Genomic DNA, 27442 nt, shown 5'->3' on the forward strand with positions numbered 1-27442 from the left:
ACTGTTCTTTTAAGGTCCCCCTTGCCATAGCTCTGCCTCTCTATCTCTCTCCCTCCACCTGTCTGTTCTTCCTGCCCCCTGATCCCTTTCCCTCTCTCTCCCACTTTTCTCTCTGACCCTCCATCCTTCTGTCTGTCCTTCCTCTCCCTGTGCCTCACTCACCTCCCATCCTTCCCTCCCTGTCTCTGTCTCTCTGTCCTTCGCCATTTCTCTCCCCCACCTCCCTGTCTCTTTCCCCTCACCTGTGTCTCTCCACCTTGCCTTCTCTCCCCTTCCCCTTCACATCTGCATTTCTGTACGTCTCTCTCCGTCTCTCTGGCTGGCTCTTTCCCTCTTTTTCCCTCCTCTGTGCCTCTCCGCCACGGCTTCTCTCCAGCTGGGGCCCTTCCTACGACTCTCTCCCATCTCCCAGTCTCTTCTTCCCACTCTGCTCTCCTTCTCTGCCCACCTCAGCCCGATTCCCTGCCTTGCGCCAGCGCGGTCTCTGGTTGTCTGCATCTCTCTAGCGAGCTGCCTCTTGTCCCCGTCTCTATGTCACACTTCCTCTCCCTTTGTGTAGCTCTCTCTCGCCCGTCTCTTTGCTCCGCATCTCTCTTCCTCGCCTTTCCTCCATCCTCTCCGGCATCCTCCCATCCCTCCCTGCACCCTCCCACCTCCTCTCCATCCCTCCGGCGCCCAGGCCCGCCCCCTGCCCCCGCTCCCCCTCCCCCCTCCGAAAGGGTTAACTTTGGGGAAGGGCCCGGAGTCCCCGGATGGTGATGTCAGCGTGCCGGAGAGAAAGGACGAGGTGGCGGGGGGAGGCGGAGAGGAGGAGGAGGCGGAGGAGAGAGGGCGCGTGGGGGGGCGGGGGGGACCTCGGCCTGCAGCATCCGCCGGCCCGCACCTCAGACCCCCCCCGGCGGGGGGAGGCGCAGGAAGGGGGGGGCCGGCCAGGGACGAGCTGGGGAGGGGGGGCCGCGCAGCCCCCCCGGGCCATGCTGACTCCCGGGGCCTGACCCCCCCGGGCCAGCCCCCCCTCCCCCAGCTCCGCGGCCCGCCGACTGGGGGGGGGCCCAGCCCAGCCCCCTGGGGACCCCCGGAGAGGTGGGGGGCAGCCGGGGGGGCCGGGACGGAGCTGTCGCCGGCCCCCACCGGAGGGACGGGGCGACCTGCCGCAGGGGGGGCGGCCGGGGGGCCTGTCGGACCGGGACCAAGGGCACCATGTCGTCCGGGGCCAAGGAGGGGGGCGGGGGCTCCCCTGCCTACCACCTCCCGCACCCACACCCACACCCACCCCAGCACGCCCAATATGTGGGCCCCTATCGGCTGGAGAAGACACTGGGCAAAGGACAGACAGGTGAGTCAGGGGAGGGGACACTGGGGTGGGGGCCGGACAGCTGGGGGGCGGAGGGTAGGACTCGTGGATATTCAAAGGGCAGGGGCTGATGGCCCAGACCCCGGGGTCCCTCACAGAGAAGGGACTTGGGGTCAAGTCTGCTGGGTCCCCAGGATGGAGGGGGCCGGGGACTTGGACTCTGGGGGGGAGGTGCTGAGGCCTAGAGGCTCCCACCTCATGGTTGGGGGGTTCTGGTTAGAAGTTGGAGGGGCTCCAGGGCCTCGGTGGGGAAGGGAGGCCGGCCTGCAGCAGGGGCTCAGCCGGCCCTGGGAGCTGAGGTCCTTGCTGCAGTACGCCTCGGGATGGGGGTGCACCCTGGGTGGCACTTCCCTCTGCACTGCTCCCTGGCTGAGGAGGGCCTCGGGCTCCCCTGGCAGGCTGTCCGGGTGACCGGCAGTGAGGCTCGGGTGGTGGGGTGTGCCGCAGTCTCCCCCTTCTCCAGCGTGCTGGCTCTGTGTGGGGAACGCCAGCGGCCAGGTGGAAAGGTGGATCCGAGAGTCAAACCTCCCAGGAGTGGTTGGGGAATCAGGGGTCATCCTTTGCTGTTGCTAAACGCTGGCTCCAGCCGTAGCCTCTTTCCTGCCAGGTGGAGGGTGGGTGGGCATGAAGCAGGAGCTGCACACCTGTGTCCGGGAGGGGCGGGCCCAGCACCTCTTGTGAAGCTGAGGGCCGGGGCGCAAGGGGAGGGGAAGGGCTCAGACCTCCAGATCCCAGCGGTAAGGCTGTGAAGGTGTCACTGACCTGAATTCCTGAGTTATGGGGGAGGAAGGGGCCATGGGTCCTGGAGGCCTGGGTCAGAGGGAGGAGGGGCTGCCCCCCCCCCCACTCCAGGATCTGTGGCTTCGGGGCTTACTCTTGGGAAGTGGGCGCACTCTTGGGGTTTGCATGCTCCCGGCCACAGCTGCTATTAAAAGCAGATCAAAGGAGGGGAATGAAAAGGTCAGGGTTTAGGAGGAGGTGGAAGAGGATGGTCTGGGAAGGGGGCAGATGTGAAAGTACATTCCTCGGAAGACATGGAGCCTCCAGAAGATTGAAGGGCAGAGAATTCAAGGAAGTGATGGGCTGAGAGAGAGAGAGAGAGGCTGAAGGCGGCAGTCAGGGAGACAACATTATGGAGACACAGTGAGGAAAGATTGTGTGGAGACATGGACTTGAAGGGGCACACCAGAAGGACAGAGTCCGGGGCGAGAACCAGGGTGACTGCGGAGGGATGGACAATCAGAAAGGACAGAACAGGGGTATCTTCACCAAGTGAAGCACTTGGTGGAGACTCTTGGTCTCGGGGCTGTGAATTTGAGCCCCACATGGGTGTAGAGGTTACCTCTGGGGGAAAAGAAAAGAAGGGACAGCACAGAAGGTCTATGTCTGTGGAAAACAGGGAGAGCCCTCAGAGCTCGGTCAGGGTGATTCAGGCCACTGTTGAAGAGCCAGCAGGGAAAGGAGGAGGAGTCAGGGGGACTTATGAGCTGGAAGAGGGCTCTGGGAGCACACCCCCCCATTTTCAGTCCTGCTTCCCCAGGGCTGGTTAAACTCGGGGTGCACTGCATCACCGGCCAGAAGGTCGCCATCAAGATCGTGAACCGGGAGAAGCTGTCTGAGTCGGTGCTGATGAAGGTGTGTGTGCACTGGGGCGGGGCGTCTGTTTGGGGACGGGGTGGGGTGGGGGAAGGGAGGCCATGCTGACCTTCATTCCTGTGTCCCCCGCTGACCCCCAGGTGGAGCGGGAGATAGCCATCCTGAAGCTCATTGAACACCCACACGTCCTCAAGCTACACGATGTCTACGAGAACAAGAAATATTTGTAGGTATTTATAGACACCCAGCCCTCATGCACCCCTCCACCCCAAGTTCCTAGGGTGGGACCTTTCTGGAAACAAGGCCTGGAGAGGCCTGAAGAAACCGAAGCTCTCCTGGCTGGAGCCCCCGAAGGGCCGGTTGGCCCCTTCGCTCCTGCACAGAACACCCTCCCACGCACGCATCCACAGCACACACATAATCCTCCTTGTTCCCACACTGACTGGCCTGGCACTAAGGGCCAAATGTGCCCTAGCAACAGGACAGCCAAGCCTCAGCGGTCTTGGTGAGGGCCATCCTGGCCCTTCTGCCCCAGCCCCGGGCCCCCGCCCTACCGCCCTGCAGGGAACACTCTCTACTAGATAATCCAGATGTCCTCAACAGGGTCGGGCTTGCTAAGGGCAGCTCCCCGCCCTGCTCGTCTTTGCAGAGGCAATGGGGACTTATCAAAGCCTGAGGCTCTGTGAATCCTGCTTCTTCCAAGACCCCCCCTCCTTCTCCCACATAATTCTGGGTGCTATATGATGGACACCCCAACAATGGCCTTCTTCGGAGTTCCGATCCATATCTCAAAGCTGATTACCCCCCAGGAAGATGGGAGTGGAGTCCAGCTGCCCAGGGTACAGACAATAGGCCTTTGTCTGGATTCTGGTGACCCAAGGGACAGCTGGGCTGGGCAGCGAGTGAGGGGACAGACCTCTGTCCCCGCCACGCAGTCCCCAGGATGAACTGACTCCAGTACCCATCAGATGCTGGGGAGGGTTCCCCCAGGCAATAAGTGGCCCAGCCCCAAGTACTCATGGGAATTGTAGTCCTCAGGCTTCCCCAGGTGTGGCGGCGGGGTGGGGCTTTGTCACCAACTGGTGGAGCTTGCTCTCCCACTCCTCCACCTAGGTAGGAACAGTGGGGGCCAATGTGACTTTGGGCTTCACAGAGGACTGTCAGCTTTCCAAAAGCTCCTAGAAATTGAGCTTTTGTTCCCAGGGGCTGATGGGAATCGGAGCTTTGGCCTCCCAGAGCCAGATGGGATTTGGAGTCTTAAGGATCCAGGTGGCTGATGGGAATTAGGAGTCTATGTCCCAGAGGCTTCTGGGAGTTGGGAGTTTTAATCCTCTCAGGCACTGACGGGACTTGTAGTCTTTTTAAAAAAAACCAAACACCTCACCGTCGTTGACTTAGATTGGAGCACACTGCAATTGTTATTGCCAGGAATTAATGAGAATTTGTGTTGTTGTTGTTTTTATAACTGAGGCTCATAGGAATGAAAGGCTTGGCTTTCCGGAAGCTAATGGGAGTGGGAGAGGGGAGATGTCTTTATTTCCCAGGGTCCTGTGAGAACTGAGGGGTTTCTGTCCTCTAGGCGTTAACACAGTTGTCTTACCTGCAGGAATAACTAGGAGTCCAAGTATTGATACGCCTAAAGTCGCCATGGGAGTCTCTGCTGCGCAGAGCTTATTGGGAGGAGGGGGGCACTGGAGTTGAGTTTTGGGTTCCCAGAGGCAGCTGGACTTGGGAGTCTCTTTTCTCAGGGACTCATGGGAATTGGAGTCTCCTCCTCCCGGGGACTCATGGGAACTGGAGTCTCCTCCTCCCAGGGACTCACGGGAATTGGGATACTCGGCTTCCAAGGGCCAGTGGGATGGGGGTCTTGTGCTGCGGTCCGAGGGCTTTTGAAAGAGCATCCAGACTCTTTGGTCCTCCACATGCCCCTTCCAGCCCTCTGCCCCCTCCACGTCCCCCAGGTACCTGGTTCTGGAGCACGTCTCTGGAGGTGAGCTGTTTGACTACCTGGTAAAGAAGGGGAGACTGACACCCAAGGAGGCCCGGAAGTTCTTCCGCCAGATAGTGTCGGCGCTGGACTTCTGCCACAGCTACTCCATCTGGTGAGGGGGCAGCTTGAGGGGAGGCCGAGATGAGCACTGCCCACAAGGCTGACTGGAAGCCAGTGTGGTGCAGCCCCAAAATAAATCTTTATCCCTTTTTAAAAATTGAGATAAAACTCACATATCATAAAATTCACCCTTTTAAAGTATACAGCTCAGGAGTTTTTAGTATAACCAGTGTTGCGCATCGCTGCTATGTAATTTTAGAACATTCTCCTCGCCCCCAAAATCATCACCTCGTACATGAAGCAGTCACCCCTCCAGCCTCCGACCACCTCTGTCTCCATGGGCTTGCCTATCCGGGACATCTCGTGTAAATGGAATCATACTGTATGTGGCTGCCTGTGTCTGGCTTCTTTCACTCAGCAAAACGTTTTCAGGGTTCCTCCATGTCATAATTGTATCAGTACTTCCTTTCCGTGGCTGAATAGTACTCCATCGTGTGGCTGTGCCATACCTCCTTTATCCGTTCCCCAGTGGATGGACACTTTATTGTTTCTCTTTTTTGGCTCTTGTAAACAATACGGACCTGGGAACAATCAAGTACAAGTTTTGGTGTGTACCTGTGTTTTCGATTCTCGGGTGCATCCCTGGGGCTGGAATTGTCAGCTCATATGGGGACTCTGCTTAGCCTTTTGAGGAAGTGGCAGACCGTTTTCCAAGGTGGCGGTACCCTTCACCATCCCCGCCAGCTGTCCACTCTCTATATATCCTTGCCAACACTTGTTATCATTTGATTTTTTTGATTATAGCCATCCTAGCAGGTATGAAGTGGTATCTTGTTGTGGTTTTGATTTACATTTCTGTGATGACTAATGTTGTAGAACATCTTTTCATGTGCTTATTGGCCATTTGTTTTATCTTCCTTGGAAAAATGTCTGTTCAGGTCCTTTGCCCATTTTTTATTGAGTTGTCTTTTTGATATTGAGTTCTAAGAGTTCTTTATTCTAGGAACTAGAGATAGCTCTAGGAATAACTCCTAAGAATTCTTCCCCCCCCCCCCCAAGACTTTATTTGTCAGAGAGAGAGAGTACAAGCATGGGGAGCAGCAGGCAGGGGGAGAAGCAGGCTCCCTGCTGAGCAATGCAGGACTCCATCCCTGGACCCCAGGATCATGACCTAAGCTGAAGGCAGATGCTTAACCATCTGAGCCTCTCAGGCATCCCTCCTAAGAATTCTTTATTCTAAGAGCAAATCTTTTTATTTTTAATTATTGCTTGGGGGTTTTTTTTGTTTTTGTTTTGTTTTGTTTTTAAGATTTTATTAATTTATTTGATGGAGAGAGATCACAAGTAGGCAGAGAGGCAGGCAGAGAGAGAGAAGGAAGCAGGCTCCCTGCTGAACAGAGAGCCAGATATAGGTCTCAATCCCAGGACCCTAAGATCATGACCTGAGCCGAAGGCAGAGGCTTAACCCACTGAGCCACCCAGGCACCCCTAAGAGCAAATCTTTTATTAACTGTATATTTTTCAAGTATTTTCTTCCAGTTTGTGACATACTTCTGAGTTTTAATTTTTTTAATTCTCTTTTTTTTAAGATTTTATTTATTTATTTGAGAGAGAGAGAGCATGAGAGGAGAGAGATCAGCGGGAGAAGCAGACTCCCTGCCGAGCAGGGAGACCAATGTGGGACTCAGTCCGGGACTCCAGGATCATGACCTGAGCCGAAGGCAGTCGCCCAACCAACTGAACCACCAGGCACCCCCTTTTATTTTTTAAATTTTTGGAAGTTTTTTATTTAGTTAAATAATCTCTACGCCTGACATGGGGCTCGAACTTATGACCCTGAGATCAAGAGTCACAGACTCGGGGTACCTGGGTGGATCAGTTGGCTAAGTGTTGACTTTGGCTCAGGTCATGAAACTGGGGTGCTGGAATTGAGCCCCGCATGGAGCTCTGCACCCAGCGGGACATCTGCTTGTCCCTCTACTCCCCCAACTTGTGCTCCCTCTCTGTCTTCTCTCTCAAATAAATAAAATGTCTTTAAAAAAAAAAAAAAGAGTCATATGCTCTCCCAATTGAGCCATCCAGGCACTCCACTTTTGTGTTTTTATAGCAATGTTTGGTGAAAAGCAAGTTTTACATTCTGATAAATTCAAGTTTGTCATTTTTTTTTTCTTACCGTTTGTCTTGTCTGCCCTATCTATATAAATCTTTGTCCCTAAGGCTTCCTCCTGCATTTTATTCTGAAAGTTATATAGTTTTAGCTCTTGTATTCTGGCCTGGGATACATTTCAAATTAATTTTTGTCTGTGATGTGAGTCAAGGGTTGAGGTTCAGTTTTTTGGCATGTGAGTGTCCATTCGGAAAGATCGTCCTTTCCTCACGGAATGGCCTTCAGCTCATCTTTCACCCGCATTTGTTTGCGCTTCTTCCCTCCCTGGGGTGGGGACTGGAGCTGGGGTGGGTGTCGGGGGGGGGGGCTCAGAGGTGGGGATAAAGCTTGATGATGGGAAGGCTGCCCATTTAAACTGTCAACACAGCCCTATTGGCAAGACCCAGTCAAAACCCTGACGTTACAAGCGCTGACCTCTAGGGGGCAATAGTCAACATCTTTAACAACAAGTATGACCCAGTTACTGACCCCGTCCGACAGAAGCTAGAATCCTCAGGCCCCACCGCCCCACCCCCTCAGACATCAACCCTTAAAACTTGAGGGGTTTCCGTCCAGGGACCAGGGACCAGCTTGGGGTGACCATATTCTTTTTATTATTCAGTATGGAAGTATTTCAGTATTTCAATATTGAATAGCTCAACATTAACCCTCTTTGCTCAGAATATCTCACGTGGTACATATTCAAATATTTGTGGATAAAATGATACACGGTCAGGGGTCTCCTACGAAATAATCCAGTGGAGGAAGGAGAGAGTGTGTCTAGGTAGAGAAGAGGGAAGATTTGCCCTGAGTCGAAACAGGTGGGGCTGGGGGATGGCACATGGGCTTCCTCATGTTCTTCTCACTGCTTGGAGCACGTTTGGAATTGTCCATCATGGTTTCCAGAAGTTTCCAGAAGTGCCCGCCTCTGAGAGATAGCAAACGGGGCCTCGGCCTCCAGGGGGAGGGCAGAGGCCTGAGCCCCACTTGCCTGTCGCAGCCACAGAGACCTGAAGCCCGAGAACCTGCTTTTGGATGAGAAAAACAACATCCGCATTGCAGACTTTGGCATGGCGTCCCTGCAGGTGGGGGACAGCCTCCTGGAGACCAGCTGTGGGTGAGTGGGGGTCTGGCCTCCGTCGTCCCAGGGAGGGGGCGAGAAGCCGGCCAGAGGCTCAAACCACCTCTCTCCCGCAGGTCCCCCCACTATGCATGTCCGGAGGTGATTAAGGTGAGTGACGGGTGGAGAGGAGGGAGGCGTGGGGAGAGCATGGTGGGGAGACCCTGTCATGGCCGGGCCTTCTCCTTTCCAGGGGGAGAAGTATGACGGCCGCCGGGCAGACATGTGGAGCTGTGGCGTCATCCTGTTTGCCTTGCTTGTGGTAAGGTGCCCCTCACCTCTCCTGCCCCTCTTTCTAGAACAGCCCTGCCTGGGGGGAGCACAAAACATTAAGTAAGTTCCATCTTTCCCCTCAGGCGTTGTCTTCCAAATATTTCACTGGTATCAGGAAGGTGGGAGGCAGGAACCGGCAGACCAAGACCCTGGAGCACCCTTGCCCCACCCTTGCTGTGTGCCCAGAGCTAACAACGGAGTCACAGCACTGTGAGCTAGTCCAGGGTGTCCCCAAAAGGGACGGGGCAGCCAGGAGCCCTTGGATGGCTTGGGACAGTGGCTGTTCTAGGGAGCTTGTTGCCATATGGTAATAACTAATATAATCAGAGCAGGCCTGTGAGCCTGGCTCTCCCCCAGGGCATTTGCACCTGCTCTTCTCTGCCTAAAATACTCTTCCATCCTGACCAGTCCCGTTGCTCATCCAGTTCACAACTAGACTTCTCTTCACTCCCATTCTCCCCCCACCCAAAAGGTCAGACCCTCTGGGGGAGGTTCTGTCCTTCCTGGCGAGTCTCAGAGTTGCCATCATGTGCTGAGTCATGAGCTCCTTGTGTGGTGTCCCCTTCTACATCATCAGCTCCCAGAAGTCAGGGCTTTTGTCTCTGTGGGTTTTATTCTGTTGGCTCGCGTGACCCAAGCTGGCACGTAGTCGGCCCCGTTAACACACGTGGCGTGAGTAAATGGACGGTTTACTCTGTGCCAGGCACTGTTCCAAGCACATCACCTTGCGTACTTCTCTCGAAAACCCCAGAGACGAGAAGTGACTGGCTCGCAGGCACACTGCTGCGTGGTGGCAGGGCTGGAGTCCGTGTGTGGCCTCCCATCCAGGAGCCTGGATGACACTGAGGGAACCGAGGCTCAACGGGCACACCCGGGGCTCACAGCTCCCCCAGGGAAGATGGGGGGGCGCCCGAGAGGTGGACTCAAAAAGTGCAGGCCTCCGCCCTTCTGCAGCTGGTGATTCTGGAGCCCGTCCAGCTGAGTTCAAACCCGGCTCCACCACCGCGAGCAAGCCGGTCGCCCTCCCTCTCCAGGCCCGTTTCCTCGCCTGGCCTTGCAGGGCCAGTAGTTCGGGGTACCGGGAGTCGCGAGCATTTCCCTAGACTGTCCCCCATCAGCCTTCTGAGCAGCGCCCCGTTACTAGTAGTTACTGTTATTATTACGGCTGACCCTCATACTCGACGCCTTCCGTATTTGAGAAGCTGCACACTCCTGGCAGAGCAAAGGCTGAGTCCCCGTCACGCGTGTCCCAGCCGAAGTGGCACAAGGCGACCCTCTGCTTCCCCGCCCCACGCCTGGTTTCAGTCCATCCTGTAAACAAGTGTGTTTTCTGCAGTCTATGGAGCGCCACGATTTTTGCTTTTTTGTGCTGTTTGTTGGTGATTTTAAATGCTCGCGCCCAGAGAGCCACCACGTATTCCCGAGGGCAGGCGGGGTGTTTGGTGTCGCCGGGAAAATACCCGTGCTCACTGAGCGTCTCTCCGGCGTGAGTTAGAGCGCTGTTGGCCACGCGCGCCATGGGAACGGACGTCTGCCTTAGCTTGGGCTCCTGTAAGAGACACACCAGGCGGCGTGAACAACACACTTCTCACTGTTCTGGGGGCTGGGAAGTGGAGGTTCAGGGCAAGGCCAACAACAAACAACGGCCACACTGAATGAGACAGACAAGCGGAGTCTCACCCAGGCTTCCGGTCCCCAGACCAACATTGCGGGGTGTCCCTCTCCTTCTGTCCCCCCCACACCCTGCCTCCCCAGTCCAGAGGCCTCTGACACCAGAGGCAACACCTGGAAAAGCTCTCAGAGACTCATGCTGTCACCCCTGCAAGTTTTTGCCCAGCATCATCTCCTCCAAGGCCCCTTCCCCCCGACTGCCCTGCACCCCGTCCAGCTACCTGCTCACTCTGCCCGTCTCATCTCCCGGACTCCCGCCTGTCTCATCCTATGTGTGCCTTTATTGTCTGCCCTCCCCACTACTCATTACCAACCGCTGTTTGTTAATCCGTGTGTGCCGGGCACCGCTGGAGACAAAGCTCCGTGAGGCCAGGGACCTGGTGTTGTCCCCTGCTTCATCCCTTGTGGCCAGAGTAGAACCTGGGGGACAGCAGGGGTGCCTGCTTCAAAACGAGGCCGCTGAAGTTCCTTCAGTCACTGGGGTCTCGCAGTCCAGGGTGTGAGCTGTAGGAGGGCGAGGGCTGGTTTTGTCCAGTACGAGATCCCTGACCCAAAGTGGATGCTCCCCTTCGGTTGAACGAGTGCATGAGGATGACCCCTCCTGAAACCGGTCTGGGGAGAAACCTGTTTCTCAGATACACCCTCCGAGCTGCAACCGCAGCCTCTTAAGGCCTGGGGCCTGACTTTGTTGCCGCACCCCTGCTCTGCCACTTACCAGCTCAGAGGCCGTGGGCCAGTTGCTAGACCGCTCCATGCCTCAGTTTCCCCATCTGTAAAGCAGGATGGTCCTAGTCCCCTGCCTGCCAGTGCTTGTGGTAAGAACCACACGTGCTGATGTGTCAAGCGCTTGGGCTCTCGCTGAGACACCCTAAGCTCTGTGTGAGGGTCCTGTTATTTCTCCACAGGGGGCTCTGCCCTTTGATGATGACAATCTCCGCCAGCTGCTGGAGAAGGTGAAACGGGGCGTCTTCCACATGCCCCACTTCATCCCTCCAGACTGCCAGAGCCTCCTGAGAGGGATGATCGAAGTGGAGCCTGAGAAAAGGCTCAGTGTGAGTTGGGGGGGAGCGGTGGGTCATGAGGACAGAACCCCTAGAGGGACCATGAGAATGGACTTCCAGGAATTGCCTGTCAGTCCTGGGGGTGATCGCTGGGGGCGGGGGAGGGGGAGGTCACTGGATTAGCAGCAGCCCAGGGTCTGCAAAACCCGCCACTCCAAGCTGGGGAGGTCCTCCCCAGGGCGAGGGGTGCCACTGTGCACGCAGGCAGTGTCCCAGGCCTGTGGTCACAGGTGGTGGTGCCCAGTCACCACTAGGGGAAGACCTAAGCTGTCATCCTGTCCCTGGTAGAGAGGAGAGGGCACTGTTACGGACCCCCAGAGCCACCCCATCAACTTTCCTTGTGGCCCACTGTGTTCACACGACCTCATTTCTGCTTCTCTCCCTCCGCACAGCTGGAGCAAATTCAGAAACACCCCTGGTACCTGTGAGTATGGGACAACTGAGCACCTGGCTCCCTGGGGCAGAAAGGGAGGGGGCCCAAATATCAAGGGTCCCCAGCGGGAGAAGCAGCTGGAGGGTGGGATACCAAGGTTGCTCAATGAGGAGGAGCTAGGGACTCGGATTTCTGGGTCCCAGGGGAGGAGGACACAGGCGCAGCAGGGGCTGGGTGCCGGCACTCCTGGGTTCCCAAAGGAGGAGCAGGTTGGGGCCCGGACACCCGCGCCTCGGGTGGAGAGGGCTCGAATCCCCGACGCCCGGTACCCTGTAACATTTCTCCCCCTCCCCAGGGGCGGGAAACACGAGCCGGACCCTTGCCTGGAGCCAGCCCCAGGCCGCCGGGTGGCCATGCGGAGCCTGCCATCGAACGGAGAGCTGGACCCCGATGTCCTGGAGAGCATGGCTTCGCTGGGCTGCTTCAGGGACCGTGAGCGGCTGCACCGGGAGCTGCGCAGCGAGGAGTAAGGCCCCCTACTCCAGGGATGCACACCAGGGGGCTGACATCCGGCCAGCGGGCCGCAGCGCCCCAACCAGCCAGCGGAGGGCGCGCCCGGGCCTCGCGCACTAGCCGACTCCGTGGGGCGTGGCGCCCGGCAGCTAGAGGGGCGGGGCTTAGGGTTCCCGCGTGGAGCTGTTCCCAGAGCAACCACGAGGGGGTGGTAGGACCGCGGGGCCGGGTGGGGTGACAAGATACTGCAAAGTATCGGGAGGTGGAGAGACCCACGTGGTGCCCCACGGAGTGCTTGCAAATAGCAAGTGCTCGATTATTCGGAACTGTCACGGCTGCGTCAAGTAAGGGTCCGGTGTGCACCGACACAAAAAGTCTCACCGTGTCCATGCCTGGGAAGAGGGAAGCATGGGCGCAGAGACCCGTGTACCAGGCCCCCAAGAGCCACAGCTACAGGGAGGGGGTGAGACCTCTGGAGCCCAACTCCTGACCCCAGGCCTCTCCCACCCCCTCCCTCCCTTCCCCATCAGAGAGAACCAAGAAAAGATGATATATTATCTGCTTCTGGATCGGAAGGAGCGGTATCCCAGCTGCGAGGACCAGGACCTGCCTCCCCGGAATGATGTCGGTGAGAAGGCAGGGCTGGGGGTCCAGACCCCAGACTCTGAAGCGGGGGAAGGGGCTGCAGGCCTTAGTGTCTGGGTTTTTGCTTTTGTTCAAGATTTTATTTGAGAAAGAGATGTCATTATTTATTTGAGAGAGAGAGCACCAGCAGAGTGAGGGGCAGAGGGAGAGGCAGGTTCCCCGCTGAGGAGGGAGCCCAGAGCGGGACCCGATCCCAGCACCCTGAGATCATGACCTGAGCCCAACGCAGACCCTCAACTGACTGAGCCACCCAGGCGCCCCTAGCTTCTGGGTTTGGGCTCCCCAGCCCACTCTGTGACCTTGTCAAAAGTCTCTGCTCTGGACCTCCATTTCCCACCCGTGCGGGTGCCATGTACAGCTGCGTGAAGATGGCTTCTGACTGGCTTGAAACTCTCCGCCCTCAGACCCCCCTCGGAAACGTGTGGATTCCCCCATGCTGAGCCGACACGGGAAGCGGCGGCCAGAGCGGAAGTCTATGGAAGTTCTGAGCATCACGGATGCTGGGGGCGGTGGCTCCCCAGTGCCCACCCGCCGGGCCTTGGAGATGGCCCAGCACAGTCAGAGGTGAGAGCCCCTGGCCCTCGCGCAGGTCCACAGCTCTGGGTGGGTGGGGAGGGGCTTCAGGGTTCTAGCCCCAGCTCCACCTCAGGGGCCCCTCTCAGGGCCTCAAGTCCCCATGGCAAAGGTGTGTGGAAGGGAAAGGACATCTGAGCCTTGAAAGACCCACACACCTGATTTAAAAACAAAACAAAATCTCTCCTGGAAACAGATCCCGTAGTGTCAGCGGAGCCTCCACTGGTCTATCCTCCAGCCCTCTCAGCAGCCCACGGGTAAGCCCCAATTCATTAAGAAGGGGTAAAGGTGTGAACACTGGACCGGAAACTCCAATTCCCACGAAGTCTTGAGGCATTGCCTCTTTGTCCCTAAAGGGCCCCCAATCCCGTTTTAGTGCATTGGGTTTTTAGTGTTTCAAGGGTTCCTTTATGCGCTTAACAAAAGCTGATTGAGTGCCTGCTGTGGTCACTGTGCTACAGCAGGGAACGTGATAGAAAAAGTCCCTGTCCCCCTAACAAGGTGGGTGGCGGGTGGTAATAATTGGACTACAAGTTCCGGCATGCATCGGGACCCACCGCTGTATGGGCATATGGGGTTCCTAGGCTCCTGGGAGTTGTAGTCAACCATCTCACCAGGCTCCCCTCTTCCACAGAGTCCTGTCTTTTCCTTCTCACCGGAGCCCGGGGCCGGAGATGAGGCTCGGGGCGGGGGCTCCCCGACTTCCAAAACGCAGACGCTGCCTTCTCGTGGCCCCAGGGGTGGGGGCGCCGGGGAGCAGCCGCCGCCCCCCAGTGCCCGCTCCACACCCCTGCCTGGCCCCCCAGGCTCCCCGCGCTCCTCTGGGGGCACCCCCTTGCATTCGCCCCTGCACACGCCCCGGGCCAGCCCCACTGGGACACCAGGAACCACGCCACCCCCAAGTCCCGGCGGTGGCGTCGGGGGAGCCGCCTGGAGGAGTCGTCTCAACTCCATCCGCAACAGCTTCCTGGGTTCCCCTCGCTTTCACCGGCGCAAGATGCAGGGTAGGGGGTCCCCCAAGGTGCAAGGGCTGGGGACCTAGATTCCTGTGTCCTGTGAGAAGGTGGGGCTGGGAGTAGAAATTCGGGTGTTGGGGGCGGGGTGTGGCTTCCAGCACTGGAGGAAGGAGGAGCCTCTCTGAAGGACACCTCCCTTCAGTGCCTTGGCTCGTCTTCCCATTGGCTCATGGTGAGCAAGTTCCGCCCTCGGAGGGCGTGGTCTACATGGGGTGGGCTAGCATCCCCAGCAGGACCACCAGGTAGCATGCCATGTGGGCCTTAGCTACTTGGAGGTGAATGGGCACTGGGATCTGGAACCTCTAGTTGGAGGGGACTGCTGGCCCGCATGCTGGACCCCACGGTGATGGACAAGTGTTGACTATACTCTCCCCTCCCTCACCGCACGCCAGTCCCCACTGCCGAGGAGATGTCCAGCTTGACGCCAGAGTCCTCTCCAGAGTGAGTCTGACAGGGAAGGGAAGCCAGAGGTTGGAGGGAGGGATTTATTCCCTGAGCCCCCTCCTGACCCACCTCCAACCCTCCCCTTTCACTCAGGTTGGCAAAACGCTCCTGGTTTGGGAACTTCATCTCCTTGGACAAAGAAGAACAAATATTCCTTGTGCTGAAGGACAAACCTCTCAGCAGCATCAAAGCGGACATCGTCCATGCCTTCCTGTCGGTGAGGGGCCTGGGTCTCCATGTGTCCTGGCAGCACAGGACTACAAATCCCAGCAGCCTGGAGTCCGCCGCCTCTGCTCCCGCGTGACTTCCTCCTGAGGCTCATGGGATCTGTAGTTTTTCGTTCAGAGTTGGGTTGGGTCACTGTAGGGGCAGGGAGGTAGAGAGGTTTACTGGACCCTGGGGTCTGGAGGCTGTGCAAAAGACACCTCCCTAGCGTATTAGTGAGTTGCCATTCCCTGACCACCAGGTCTGAGAATTCGCAGACAGAATCCCCGGGGACCTCTGGGTTTTTGCTCTAGGAGCTAGTGGGACTTACAGGTTCTGACACAGATGTGGCAATGCTCGCGGAGACAGAGAAGTTTGTGTCATGTAATTCTGGAGCCTGAGGCTGACGCCTAGATGTGAGAGGCCCTGTTACCAGCCATTCCTCTGATGCTGTTTATAGTGGGACAAGAAAACTACAAGTCCCAGCAGGCAATGGGGGCTTCCGATGGCTTTCCTGTTATTCTTTCCCCCTAGTGGCTGATGGAACTTGTAGTTCCTTGGGCAGAGGTCTTTGTGGGGTTGGCTATCCAGTCCCTGGAATCAGGTCACTGGAATCACCCCCTTCTTTTGTCCCTTGCCTGTCTCAGATCCCCAGCCTGAGTCACAGTGTGCTGTCACAGACCAGCTTCAGGGCCGAGTATAAGGCCAGTGGCGGCCCATCCGTCTTCCAGAAGCCCGTCCGATTCCAGGTGGACATCAGCTCCTCAGAGGGCCCAGAGCCTTCCCCACGACGGGATGGCAGTGGCAGTGGTGGCATCTACTCAGTCACCTTTACGCTCATCTCTGGTAAGCTTCCCTGGCGAGAGACTGCCTCCACCCTGGTGTGTGGGATGCTCAAGACAGCTGAGCTGGGAGAGTGGCCCCAGAGGGCAGCAGGAGGGAAGAGGAGATGGTGCTCAGCTACGCTGACCCTATGAGCCCCCTCCTCATTCAGACCCCTGCCTTCTGCCCTTCCCCCTTCTCTCATTGACATTTCATGGATTTTTTTTTTTTTTAAGATTTTATTTATTTATTGGGAAGAAAAACAGGTCACAAGTCAGGGGGAGGAGCAAAGGGAGAAGAAGACTCGCCACTGAGCAAAAGCCCAATGCGGGGCTTGATCTCAGGACCCTGGGATCATGACCTGAGCCAAAGGCAGACACTTAGTGAACTGAGCCACCGAGGTGCCCCTTCATGGACATATATGATGTTTCACGTGCTTTACATGCATTATTACATTGAAGCTTCCCAGTGGCCTTTGAGGTATTAGTGCTCACCCACTTTACAGAAGAGAAAACAGAGTCCTGTTGAGGCAAATTGACTTGACACAGTTCCACTGCAAACTGACAAAGCTGGGCTCAATCTAGCCCTGCTGACCCTGAAGTTCAGAGCTGACTGTACAGCCGAAGGGCAGACGGGGCTCTCTGCCATCCTGTGTCATTCCTGCACCCAGAGCAGACATCACCAGGTAATCACAGCACTTCTTCCTGCTGGGCTCAGTGGCAGCCTCAGAAACTACAGGCAGCCATGACCAATCAGGAGTTGGCACCAGAGACGGGAGCCACAGATATGTCTTGCTGCCAGTCCAGCTTGGTTCCTGAGCCATGATAGCGAGTCCAAATAGCAAGAGACACTTCTGTCTGCTACCCTTGTTAGCAGTCTTAAATGTCACAGTGACCAGCCTGCCACAATGTTACCCCTAAGATGAAATAAGTTGCATTTTCCCCCTTTCCTTTAAAGGCTAAATATGCAGGACTTCCTCGAGTTTAAGATTTTTTTTTTAACTTCCTGTTTATTTTTCTTATATTTCTGGCTCTTCGTGGCCTCAGCTAGAAACTAACAAGATAAATAGAAAGCCACACCCATCATTATTTTAACTCCAATCTTTCTTAGTCTCGTTTGCAAATCGCAAACACAGGGGTCGGAAACACAGTCCCAAAACAGGGCCGGAAATTGAGTCCAAGAGGAGGCAAGTCCTTTGCTGGTTTCCACAGGGTGGGAGGGCCTTTTCTGTCTCTGTCCCCAAGTCAGCCGATCTCCGTATCCCCTCCAGGTCCCAGCCGTCGGTTCAAGCGAGTGGTGGAGACCATCCAGGCACAGCTGCTGAGCACTCATGACCAGCCCTCCGTGCAGGCCCTGGCAGGTGGGAGGCAGGGGTCCGAAGCCGTGTGGCCCTCCTTTATCCTGTGGGCCAGAGGGGCGACCTGCCGAGCAAGGGTCCCAGGGCTTTGGTCCATGGGCAAGGATCACAGATTCTCGAGAGGCTGGTGCCTGAGCTCCGTCCAGGGCATGGACCATCCCGACCTGAGAAGCCCTTGTGGCCAGGGAGGGCACCTCCAGGGACCCCCAGAGGGTGCCTAGTCTCTCTGTGGGGTTGTGGAACTTTCTGCTAATGAAGGTTCTGGAACAGTGTTCTGGAGAAGGGCAAGCAGCCCTCCGGGTTTGTTCAGATCCCCCAAACAACCCCCTGTAAGGCTCCCCTGTACCCTGTCGCTAAGGAGCATTCCCCTAACAACCAGGGTAGCAGAAGGAGACTTTTGGCTGTGATCTGGGGACTTGAAATGTGATCTGCTGCTGTGACAAGCTGTCCCTTAGCAAATAACATCATAGCCAGATTCTGTGACAATACCCTAGAGTCAGGTCTCTGGGTCTCACTGGGACTAACTTGGCCCGGTTTCGAAAGCCATGAGGGTTGGAGGGGTCCAGGATGTATGACCTGCTGTCCGTGACCTTGCCGAGTGTGGTTGCACATCCTCCTGGCAGCCATCCCCCCAGGCTTCCAGCACCATGATGGAGGCCCTTGGCCTCACCACGATGTTGCTGGAACGTGTTCCTTGGGGTTCGGCAGCCTCGAGGTTCCTGATGCCGCACTGCTTCCTCCTCCACAGATGAGAAGAACGGGGCCCAGACTCGGCCTGCTGGCACCCCACCGAGAAGCCTACAGCCCCAAGCCGGCCGCCCAGACCCAGAGCTGACCAGCTCTCCCCGCCGAGGCCCTGCTAAGGACAAGAAGCTCCTGGCCACCAATGGGACCCCTCTGCCCTGACCCCAGGGGGCCGGGGAAGGAGGGGAGCCCCCTCCACCCCCCTTCCCTGCCCCCCAACTGTGAATCTGTAAATAGGGCCCATGGAATATGTAGGGAGGGGAGAGACACAACAAACCCGGCCTTGCCCTGCAGGGATGGGGCTCAGGGGGCCGTGCCCAATGGGGGGTGGTTCTAGGGGGGACCGAGGGCGGGGGAGCTGTTTCTATTTTATTTATTGATTAATTTATTATTTTATTTATTGATCAATCTCTCTGCGGGGTGGGGTGGGGGAGGGACGGGGGCTGGTTGGGGTGGCTTAGCAGATCCGGACAGAGAAGGCCATCTGTCCTTGTGTCCCCAACTCCTCCTTCCCAGGTCCCCCCTTCCCCGGTTCTCCCCCTTCCCTCACAACCTTCTGTACGGATTTGCTCTCCGGAAGGAATTCTGGTTTCGCGTGACCCTGCCTGCGTCCGTGTCTCTGATTCCGCCGGCGGCAAAAAAAAAAAAAAAAAAAAAATTAATAATAATAATAATAATAAATAGCCTTGAGCAGGGATGGCTGGCTGGCCTTGGCCTCTCACTTCCTGGGTGGCCCTGATGGCAGTACGGAGGGAGGGGGCCCAGACCTCACCACCCGGCAGACAGTTCACAGGTGAATCTGCAGGGAGGTGGGGGAGGCCGGCGGGGAGCTCAGGTGGCCCGGCTGGAGCTGCAGGCTGCAGCCGTCCAGGCAGGAAAAGTCCACAGCAAACAGGCCGAAGAGTGCAAACAGCAGCATGGCGATGGCCCACTCGCAGGCGGCAGAGGCCGAGCGCAGCGGCCAGAAGTGGAGGATCATCACTTTACAGCAAGGTCAAGGGCCACACACAGCAGGAAGGATCCGGGAGCCCAGCTGGGTCACCCGGGCCAGGCGCCCTCTCACGATGCAGCCGCCCCGCCCTGGCCCGAATGGCGTCTGGCAGGCCACCCACCTCTGCGGCTCCCAGACACGTTAGCGCGGATGCCCTCCTCCCTGGCTAAGACTGTTTCCCACATGTTCATGCTGCTCAGACTCGCCCTCCGGGTGCCCCCTGAAAACCTTTTCAGCTGCGAGCCCACACTCACTCCAAGCTCAAACTCGCAGAGAGGCCCTCGGCTTTCTGAGATCCTCACTGCAACAGCCTTCCTGCTCAGCCAAGCCAGTGCCCACTCCCTCCTAGATCAGTTCAGACACTATTTCATTCATCCAAGGACTTTTAGGCAGTCCATAAGGTGACATCACCCCTGATCCCATGAATCCTAGTGCAAAGCAGAGGTGAGAGCACCCACACAAGGGGGTTACCCCCAGAATTGACTTTGTTCCTCCCCCACTCATAAGCTTCCCATGGCTCCCTATTGCCCCTAGGAGGAAACCGGTCTCCCGGTAGGCTCTTCTGAGCACCAGCAGCCTCTGACCTCCCCTCCATTCTCCCCAAGGAGGAGATGGGTCCCTAACGCTACGTTTGTAGCCTCTCTTCTCTCAGGGCACTTTGCCAGTTAACAACCATTATTACGATCGAAACAACTCCGTTTGACAGATACAGAAACTGAAGCACAGTGATTTGAGTCACCCAGAGGCACGCTAGGTTGGCAAAGAGCATCTGGGCTCCCGTGACTCAGAACTGGATTGGGTGGAATCTTCAGCCAGTGGCAGGCATGCTGGTGAATGGTTAACGACCAGCCCTGATTTGCTGCCTTGGCCAGTTTCTGGGCTGTGAACACTCCCACCAAGGCCAGTGGGAGCTGCTAACAGGACAGAACCAAACCAGGAGCGGGGAGGAGACGCGGGTTGTTCTCCAGAGCCTGCGCAAGCCGCCTCCCTGCCATCCACCACCAGCGCCACTGCTGGACTCCGCGACACATCTTGGCCAAGAGACTCCCCCTCTCCAAACCTCAGTTTCCAGTATTCAGCATGATGACCGGCGCAGGGCAGGTACCCCGAACAGACTGCCGCCGCTGGCTGGCCATCCTCCCAGTACTTCTCGGCAGCTCACTGCAATGGTCACCGAGCTAAGCACCTCACGTGCATTACTCCCTTTGTTCCTTCCAGCTCCGGGGGCAGCCCTGTTATCATCCACACTGGAGAGCTGCAGGAGCTGAGACACTGAGTCCTGCCCGTGGAGTCCCTCCCCCACCAACACCCGGCTAGCACGCAGGGGAGGTGGAATTCAGCCCAGGGTGCCCGTCTCCAAGGCTTCCCAGGATGCTATCATCCCCAGAAGACTGAGGCCGAGAACAGACTGCATGGAGCCGAACCACCCCAGTGGAGGACCACCCCCTAACCCCTGCCACCGGCCCCAGGAAGGATACTGGTCACCAAGAGGATGGTGCAGAGGCTGCAGAGGCCCAGACGGAGTGGCCCAATCCAGGGGGCCCCGGGCTGGGGCAGTCTCCTCATGCACCAGACGAGAATAAGCTGCAGCCAAAAGTAGGAGTTGCCCATGAATAAGGCAAAGAAGGCCCCAACCAGGTGCACACGCAGCTGGTTCTTTTGCTGGGAAGAAAAGGGACAAGAATTGAAAGGAAGGTAGATGCACACAGATGGGGGGTGGGGGGCAGGGACATGAGGGCTGTGATGGGGGTGTATGTCATCTAATATTTTCTAAATATTAGAAGTTTAATGAGGGGAAGCAATGACCAGCGGGAAATGTCTTTAGAAGGCTCCTTACGGGAGCAATATAATAATTTTAAGAAGAGGGGCGCCTGGGTGACTCAGTCGGTTGGTTGACTGTCTGCCTTCGGCTGAGATCATGGTCTCAGGGTCCTGGGATGAAGTCTTGCATCAGGCTCCCCGCTCAGCAGGTAGTCGGCTTCTCCTTCTAGCCCTCCCCCTTGCTCATGATCTTGCTCTCAAAAAGATAAAAATCTTTTAAAAAATTTTTTAAGAAGTTAAAGTTGAGGAGCCCAGGAATAAACGATGGGTGATGGGGAATTTTTCTTAGCAAGTGGAAGGCAGCCTCTTAGCCCGTGATCCTTTCATCAGGAGAGCTTAGGAGTCAGAGATGCCACGGAAAAATTAAATATCAATATACAATTATCAACAGACTCTCTCCAATCATTGTCCCTTCTTTTGTTCTACAAATATCTACTGAACCTCAAGGTGAACAATGAGAGTTCTAGAGTCTGAATCTGGGTTCATTTCTGACCACCACGAACCAGCTGATTAATACAAAAACAAAAACAAAAAATAAAAAAACCGGGGCGCCTGGGTGGCTCAGTGGATTAAGCCGCTGCCTTCGGCTCAGGTCATGATCCCAGGGTCCTGGGATTGAGCCCCACATTGGGCTCTCTGCTCCACAGGGAGCCTGCTTCCTCCTCTCTCTCTGCCTGCTTCTCTGCCTACTTGTGATCTCTCTCTGTCAAATAAATAAAATAAAAATCTTAAAAAATAATAATAATAAATAAAAAAACCTTCTGTCGGATTTGACCGAAAGGGTCTGTCTAGGGCTGTTACTGAGATGGATGAAAACCGACACAGGGTAAAGCCTAGCGCCCCGCACGGAGTGAACGTTCCATCTAAGTGGTGAGAATGAGCGGCTCTGAGTAATTTCATTATTAAAAGGGCAAAGGGGTAAGGGACGGCAGTAAATTGCCCCTGTCTTCTGGGTTCCGTGAATAATTACACCAAGGCCTCCCACGGGGCCCTCCATTCACCCTCAGAAGAGCTCACCTCCCTCCCCGGCCCAAGGACCGCAAGAGAAATACAAGTCCCAGAAGGCCATGCGCGGACGAGCCCCCAAGATGAGAAGCCAGAGGCCCCGGGGGTGCTGGGAGCTGTATTCCCGGACTCCGGCTCGTCGGCCTGCCTGGCTGTGCTCCACGAGCCGACGCCTTCTTACCTGGAAGTTGCCCACCACGGAGGTGCCCAGGGCACACAGGAGCCCCGTCCCCAGGATCAGCCGGTTAAACCATTTTCCGACTCCCCAGTCCCGGAGCTGGTGGTAACGGATAATGCAGATCCAGGCGGCTGGGAGGAGAGGGAAGTGGGCGGGCAAGCCGGGGCCGGACTCCTGGGGAGGGGGTGCGGAGAGACTGGGCATCTAGGGGTGGGGGCCTAACTCCCACATCTGGGGGAGGGGTGGGGGCTTGGACCCCTGGGGCCGGGGCGGGGGAGGGGGGGGCTTGGCTGGGGTGGGGGTGGGAGTAGGGGAGGGGGTAGGGGTGAAGGTGGGGTGGGGTAGGGGTGAAGGTGGGGGTGCGGTTCTCTCCCTGTCAGGGAGGGCTGAGGATATTTACCCATAGCGGCTCCCATGTTGAGCAGCTGGCTGAAGATGCAGCTCTGAGGCGGGTAAGACCCACAGAGGCTGGGGGAAAGGAGGGATCATCTGTGGCTCCTTGGAGCCAGGCCACCTCTTCTCCCTCGGAACCCCCCGCCCGCCAGCATCATAATTACCTGATATAGGGGAAACCTTCCGTGAGGTTCACAGATCTGTTGGTCACGGCAAGGGCAAAACTGAAGTACAGGGAGACATCAAAGTGGTTTTTAACTGCAGCTTGTCCTTTTGTTACCCAGAAACAAGGACTTCTAACTCCCCCCACTTCAGACCCAGGAGTCCAGACCCCCAGCCCCTCCTCCCTCAGACCCAGGATTCCAGGTCCCCAGCACCCTTCTCCTTCAGATCCAGGAGTCCAGGCCCCCAGTCCCTCCTCCCTCAGACCCAGGATTCCAGGCCCCCAGACCCTCCTCCCTCAGACCCAGGAGTTCAGACCCCAGTCCCTCCTCCCTCAGACCCAGGAGTCCAGACCCCCAGCCCCTCCTCCCTCAGACCCAGGAGTCCAGACCCCCAGCCCCTCCTCCCTCAGACCCAGGAGTCCAGACCCCCAGCCCCTCCTCCCTCAGACCCAGGAGTCCAGACCCCCAGCCCCTCCTCCCTCAGACCCAGGAGTCCAGAACACCAGCCCCTCCTCCATCAGACCCAGGAGTCCAGAACACCAGTCCCTCCTCCATCAGACCCGGGGTTCTCCTGCTTCTAACACTCACACGCTCCAGACTCCGGTGATAGCGGAAAAGGCCAGGAAAGCGGGCAGCACAGACAGGTAACCCCACATGCCGGGCTCCGCAGGGGAAGGAGAGGGACCACGAACCTTACTCTCTCTCTCTCTCTCTCAGGTGAGGAATCTGCCCTGTGGGTCCAGGTGCATCTGAGGGCAGCCTCCCAGCTCTGAGCCCCTCCGGCTCTGAGGCCCCCCATCAGCTCCCAGGGCAGCAACAATGGATGAGGCTCTGGTCTGCTGAGACCAGCTCTCTGCCCGCGGCGTTGTCCATCCTGGAACAGCTGTCTTCCCATCCTGAACTCCCAGTTTTATCAGACTGGCCTCCCTCAAGCCAGCTTCCCAGCCTCTCCCAGCCAGCCTCTGGGCTTCCCCAGAACGCTCACCTGTCCGGACTTTCTTCTCGCTCTCCTGGTCTGGGCCCGGGGCTGTGGGAGAGGTTGGAAAAGGAGGGGGGACCTGGGTAGGGCTTGGGCGGTGTCGTGGCAGAGCCAAAGTCCAAGCTTCGGAGAAGTCTGACAGTCTGACCGCCCGACTGTCTGACCTGCCACTGTGTCCAGGACCTAACCCTGCACCACCACTTCCCCTCTCAGAACCTAGCAGGCAGCACCTTACTTCGCTTCAAGGGGCCCCCAACTTCCTTCCTTCGGCTTTAAAAGCTCAGTGTCCAAGTGCCCAGCCCGTGTCCTCCCCAGGACCCAGAATCTGAGCCTCTAGCTCTCTCTACCCTTCCTCCCCTGGGGACCCAGCGGTCCAGGCCCCCAGTCCCTTCTAGAACTCCTGCATTTGGTTCTAGCCCCTGGGGTCCAGCCTCCTAGCTCTTACCTTCTCTGGGGCCCCAGAATCCAGGCCCACAGGTCAGACTCCTTCCCGGGTGCAGTTTGTGTCCTTAGGCTGTTGGGGATGGGGCCGTGGTGACCCTGCCTCCTCCCCTCACTTGCCTTCCCCTCTCCCTTCCTCTGGGCCAGCTCCTGGAATTCCCCAGTGGGCTGGCTCAGGGTGGGAAGGGACGCCTTCATGTTGAAATCGCCATCTGATGAAGCTTCCGCCAAAAGCAATTGCTTCCTCTGCCCTGATCATATTTTTCTGTATATCACATAGCAACCCTCATCTTGCCGGTTTCCTCCCCTCTTGGTAATCAGACATTTGGGCCCCAGCCTCCTCCAGCTTCCCCTGCACCCGGGAGCCCAGGCCCCCGGCCCCTCCTCCCTCAGACCCAAGTGTCCAGACCCTCAGCTCCTCCTCCCTCAGACCCAGGTGTCCAGACCCTCACCTCATCCTCCCTCACACCCCAGAGTCCAGGCTCCCAGTCCCTCCTCCCTCAAACCCAGGAGTCCAGGCCCCCAGTCCCTCTTCCCTCAGACCCAGGAGTCCAGACCCCCAGCCCCTCCTCCCTCAGACCCGGGAGTCCAGACCCCCAGTCCCTCCTGCCTCAGACCCCGGAGTCCAGGCCCCCAGTCCCTTCTCCCTCAGACCCGGGAGTCCAGGCCCCCAGTCCCTCCTCCCTCAGACCCGGGAGTCCAGGCCCCCAGCCCTCTTCTCCCTCAGACCTAGAAGTTCCAGTTCCGTTCTCCCTCAGCAGCCCACCTCTTTTTTTTCAATTTGTGGTAACAATTCAGAAGTGTAGGCACTCCCCGTTCGCTCCTGTCCCCAGCCTCTGGCCACCTCCAGACTGTTTCTGTCTCCGTGGATTTGTTAATTCTGGACGTTTCACCCACGCTGAGTCTCATCCACATTGTAGCACACACTTCAGCCCCTCTCCGAGCCGAAGAGAATTTCACTGACCCTATGTCTTTGGGGACTCGGGCGTCTGAACCCACATTTTCTCCCTGTGATCCTGCGTTTCCACGGCCGCAGCAGCGAGGACTTGAGGGTGTTGGCTTCCTCAAGAGTGCAGATGAGACCGTGCAGGCGCAGACACACAGACATGGCACAGCCAGCCACCAGCGGAGGCCAGAGTCTCACCCCTGCGCACAGTGGCTTCCCAGGCTGGAAGGCAGCCACTCTTGGACCCCAAAATTAGAATACAGGTGTTACAGTGAAGGTGGTACAAGGCAGGGTGGCTAACTAGCCACGGTGTCCGGTGTATACTGTTGGGGAGGGAAGGCTGGGAAAGTCCCACAAGCCATACTTAGAAGGAGGGAGTGTGAGAGTGTACAGGCTGCAGGACCGCTTTCTCAGAAGAGTTCAGGGGGCCACAAAACCTGGCCCGTGGGGCTCGGGTGCCTTTGTCTGCTGGGTTACTAGGAGACATGAGCCAGGCCCCAGAGTCTGCATTGCCGTAAAGGGCTTGGTCATTATTCTGAGGGTACTGGGGAGCCATGGAAGGTTCTTGAGCAGAAAAGACCGAAAGGAACTGACCCTGTGTGTAGACAGGAAGGCGGTACAATAATAATAACCATTAAAACATCTACAGTCCCAGGCACTGCCCAGCAACCCTGGAGGGGTTGCATCTGGAATAATGGAAGATTCACCCTTCCAGAAGATACCAGAAGATCCAGAGCTTTCAAATCCCAAGACTTGAGTTCAAATCCCATCTCTGCCACCCAGGAGCTGGATGCCTGCATGAGCTTTCAGTGGCTGCTCTAAAAAAGTACCCCAAATTGTATGGCCTAAGACAACACAAATTTAGGGGCACCCGGGTGGCTCAGTGGGTTAAGCGCCTGTCTTCAGCTCCCGTCATGATCCCAGGGTCCTGGGATTGAGTTCAGCATCGGCATCAGGCTCCTTGCTCAGCAGGAAGCCTGCTTCTCCCTCTCCCTGTGCCTGCTGCTCCCCCTGCTCGTGCTTTCTGCGTCATCAAGAAAAAGAAAATCTTTTTTAAAAAAATCCTTAATTGAATATATGTGCAAAGTCGTTTTTGCTGCGTAAGGTGCCCTAGTCACATGTCCTGGAGAGGAAGGTATGGACATTTTGGGGACCACTATGCTGTCTCCCACAGGGTCCCTGGGTCGGGGGCTTCATTTTCTTCAAGCTGTAAGATAGAGCTCGCAGCATGGGGACTTCCTGCTGGTAACAAGGAAATTACGAGCGCAAGATGGAGTCACTAATGTGAAGGGTCCCAGTCAGCAAAACAGGACTTAATCCTGACCTAAGAGAGGCTTCAGCCTCCCCACCCCCTCCACACCAGCCCCTCCCCAAAGATAGTAACATTCACCCAGCCCACCTGGAGTGCCCTGGTTATTAGTACTAGGAAATGCACGCAGAGACCCTTCCACTCCCCTGCGGAGGGCAGCCTCGCCTGAAGCAATGCATTCTTCACTAAGAATTTTCTTTTCTGCTCCTTATGGACCTTTAAAAACCTTTCCTTTTGGGGGGCGCGTGGGTAGCTCAGTGGGTTAGGTGTGTGCTTTCAGCTCAGGTCATGATCCCTGTGTACTCTGGGCTACTTTCAATTTGGAGATAGACCCCTCCCACTGTGCAGGCTTGAGGGGGGCACCCCCCTGGACTCTTCCAGATCCTTCTGGAAACATGTGCTTGCTGGTGGGCTCATCCGAGGGGAGGAGGCTGCACGTGGCCTTCCTCCAGGTGACATGATACTTCACTTCCGCGTGTAGGAAACCATGTCTGGTTCGTTGTGAGGATGTTTTTTTCCCAGAGAGGGGAAGCTGCCCACGCAGCGGATCTCCGTTTCATCACCTGTCAAAGCAAGGATCCTAACGGTGCCCCCGTCACATGCTTGTAAGGGTTCAGGAGGGAGCCCATGGGGGTACGGACATTGTGGGGTCCCCCGAGTCACTGTACTTCTGAGAAGTTATGCCACTTCGTGGAGTAGATGCTTGGCGCTCAGGCCATCTTGCTGTGTTATCGGGTCCTGGAGATGTTGCAATGATGTTTGCAATACAAGGGATTTACTGGGGGGGGGGGGGGGCGATGCCAGTGAGAGATAAAAGGGAGAGGGAACAGGGCTGGGCCAGGAAGTGGGTGGGCCACCTGTGGAAGAAGAGGGGGAAGGGAGGTGTGGGTAAGAAGAGCCTCCAAGAAATCTCAGCCAGCCAACGAACAGGGGAATCGCAAGGATTTCTTGTCACAGATCCATGGAAACAGAAAGTAGACTAGTGGTTACCAGGGGCTGGAGGAAGGGGTGGATGGGAAGTGATTGCTTAATCCCTTCTTTTGGGGGTGGTGAAAATGTCTTGGAAGCAGATAGAGGATGGGCAGTTGCACAACAGCGGGACTGTACTAAATGCCTCTGGATTATACCCCTTAAAATGGTTAAAGTGGTGAATTTTGTGGTGTGTGAATTTTCCTTCAGTTATAAAAGAAAAAGAGGGATGCGTGGGTGGCTCAGTAGGTGAAGGGTCTGACTCTTGGTTTCAGCAGTGGTCA

At 56.9% G+C, this 27442-nt stretch overlaps 2 protein-coding genes across 7 annotated transcripts; one reads left to right on the plus strand and one right to left on the minus strand.

Annotated features, from left to right (window-relative positions):
- Positions 1-830: 830 nt before the first annotated feature.
- Positions 831-18561, plus strand: BRSK1 (BR serine/threonine kinase 1). Of its 2 annotated transcripts, XM_045987072.1 has the most exons (19): positions 831-1336; positions 2895-2989; positions 3091-3176; positions 4912-5052; positions 8147-8263; positions 8344-8377; positions 8460-8528; positions 11116-11262; positions 11664-11695; positions 12000-12170; positions 12688-12785; positions 13207-13366; positions 13572-13632; positions 14010-14379; positions 14784-14832; positions 14929-15052; positions 15687-15885; positions 17132-17221; positions 17967-18561. In XM_045987072.1, the coding sequence occupies exons 1-19, from the start codon at positions 1201-1203 to the stop codon at positions 18122-18124; spliced, it is 2337 nt and encodes a 778-aa protein (XP_045843028.1). In that variant the 5' UTR covers positions 831-1200; the 3' UTR covers positions 18125-18561. The 2 variants fall into 2 exon arrangements, with proteins under 2 accessions (XP_045843028.1, XP_045843029.1); XM_045987073.1 differs by lacking the exon at positions 831-1336 and having other exon boundaries at positions 2896-2989; positions 3091-3180.
- On the minus strand, positions 18367-25811 carry TMEM150B (transmembrane protein 150B). Of its 5 annotated transcripts, none has more exons than XR_006816143.1 (9): positions 23939-25808; positions 23500-23541; positions 23103-23245; positions 22515-22574; positions 22358-22425; positions 21961-22088; positions 20432-20615; positions 18685-18943; positions 18367-18581 (listed from the first exon to the last, which is right to left on the minus strand). XR_006816143.1 is itself a non-coding variant. In XM_045987139.1 (9 exons), exons 3-8 carry the CDS (start codon positions 23168-23170, stop codon positions 18750-18752), a joined length of 702 nt encoding a protein of 233 aa, XP_045843095.1. In that variant the 5' UTR covers positions 23171-23245; positions 23500-23541; positions 23939-25809; the 3' UTR covers positions 18367-18581; positions 18735-18749. The 5 variants fall into 5 exon arrangements, 4 of the variants coding, with proteins under 4 accessions (XP_045843095.1, XP_045843094.1, XP_045843096.1 ...); XM_045987139.1 differs by having other exon boundaries at positions 18735-18943; positions 23939-25809; XM_045987138.1 differs by having other exon boundaries at positions 18730-18943; positions 23939-25809.
- Positions 25812-27442: the final 1631 nt, after the last annotated feature.

This window comes from Meles meles, chromosome 19 (genome assembly GCF_922984935.1).
Source record: "Meles meles chromosome 19, mMelMel3.1 paternal haplotype, whole genome shotgun sequence".
Taxonomy (NCBI): Eukaryota; Metazoa; Chordata; class Mammalia; order Carnivora; family Mustelidae; genus Meles; species Meles meles.

Excerpts from the sequence above, each read along its gene's own strand:
- BRSK1 (XM_045987072.1), top strand. The coding sequence starts at position 1,201 with ATGTCGTCCGGGGCCAAGGAGGGGGGCGGGGGCTCCCCTGCCTACCAC. Across the intron at positions 11,263-11,663 it reads AGCCTGAGAAAAGGCTCAGT|CTGGAGCAAATTCAGAAACA; the intron begins GTGAGTTGGGGG and ends CCCTCCGCACAG. Across the intron at positions 15,053-15,686 it reads TCGTCCATGCCTTCCTGTCG|ATCCCCAGCCTGAGTCACAG; the intron begins GTGAGGGGCCTG and ends TGCCTGTCTCAG.
- TMEM150B (XM_045987139.1), bottom strand. The coding sequence starts at position 23,170 with ATGTGGGGTTACCTGTCTGTGCTGCCCGCTTTCCTGGCCTTTTCCGCT. Across the intron at positions 22,089-22,357 it reads CAACATGGGAGCCGCTATGG|CCGCCTGGATCTGCATTATC; the intron begins GTAAATATCCTC and ends CTCTCCTCCCAG. Across the intron at positions 18,944-20,431 it reads CACCATCCTCTTGGTGACCA|TGATGATCCTCCACTTCTGG; the intron begins GTATCCTTCCTG and ends CTTGCTGTAAAG.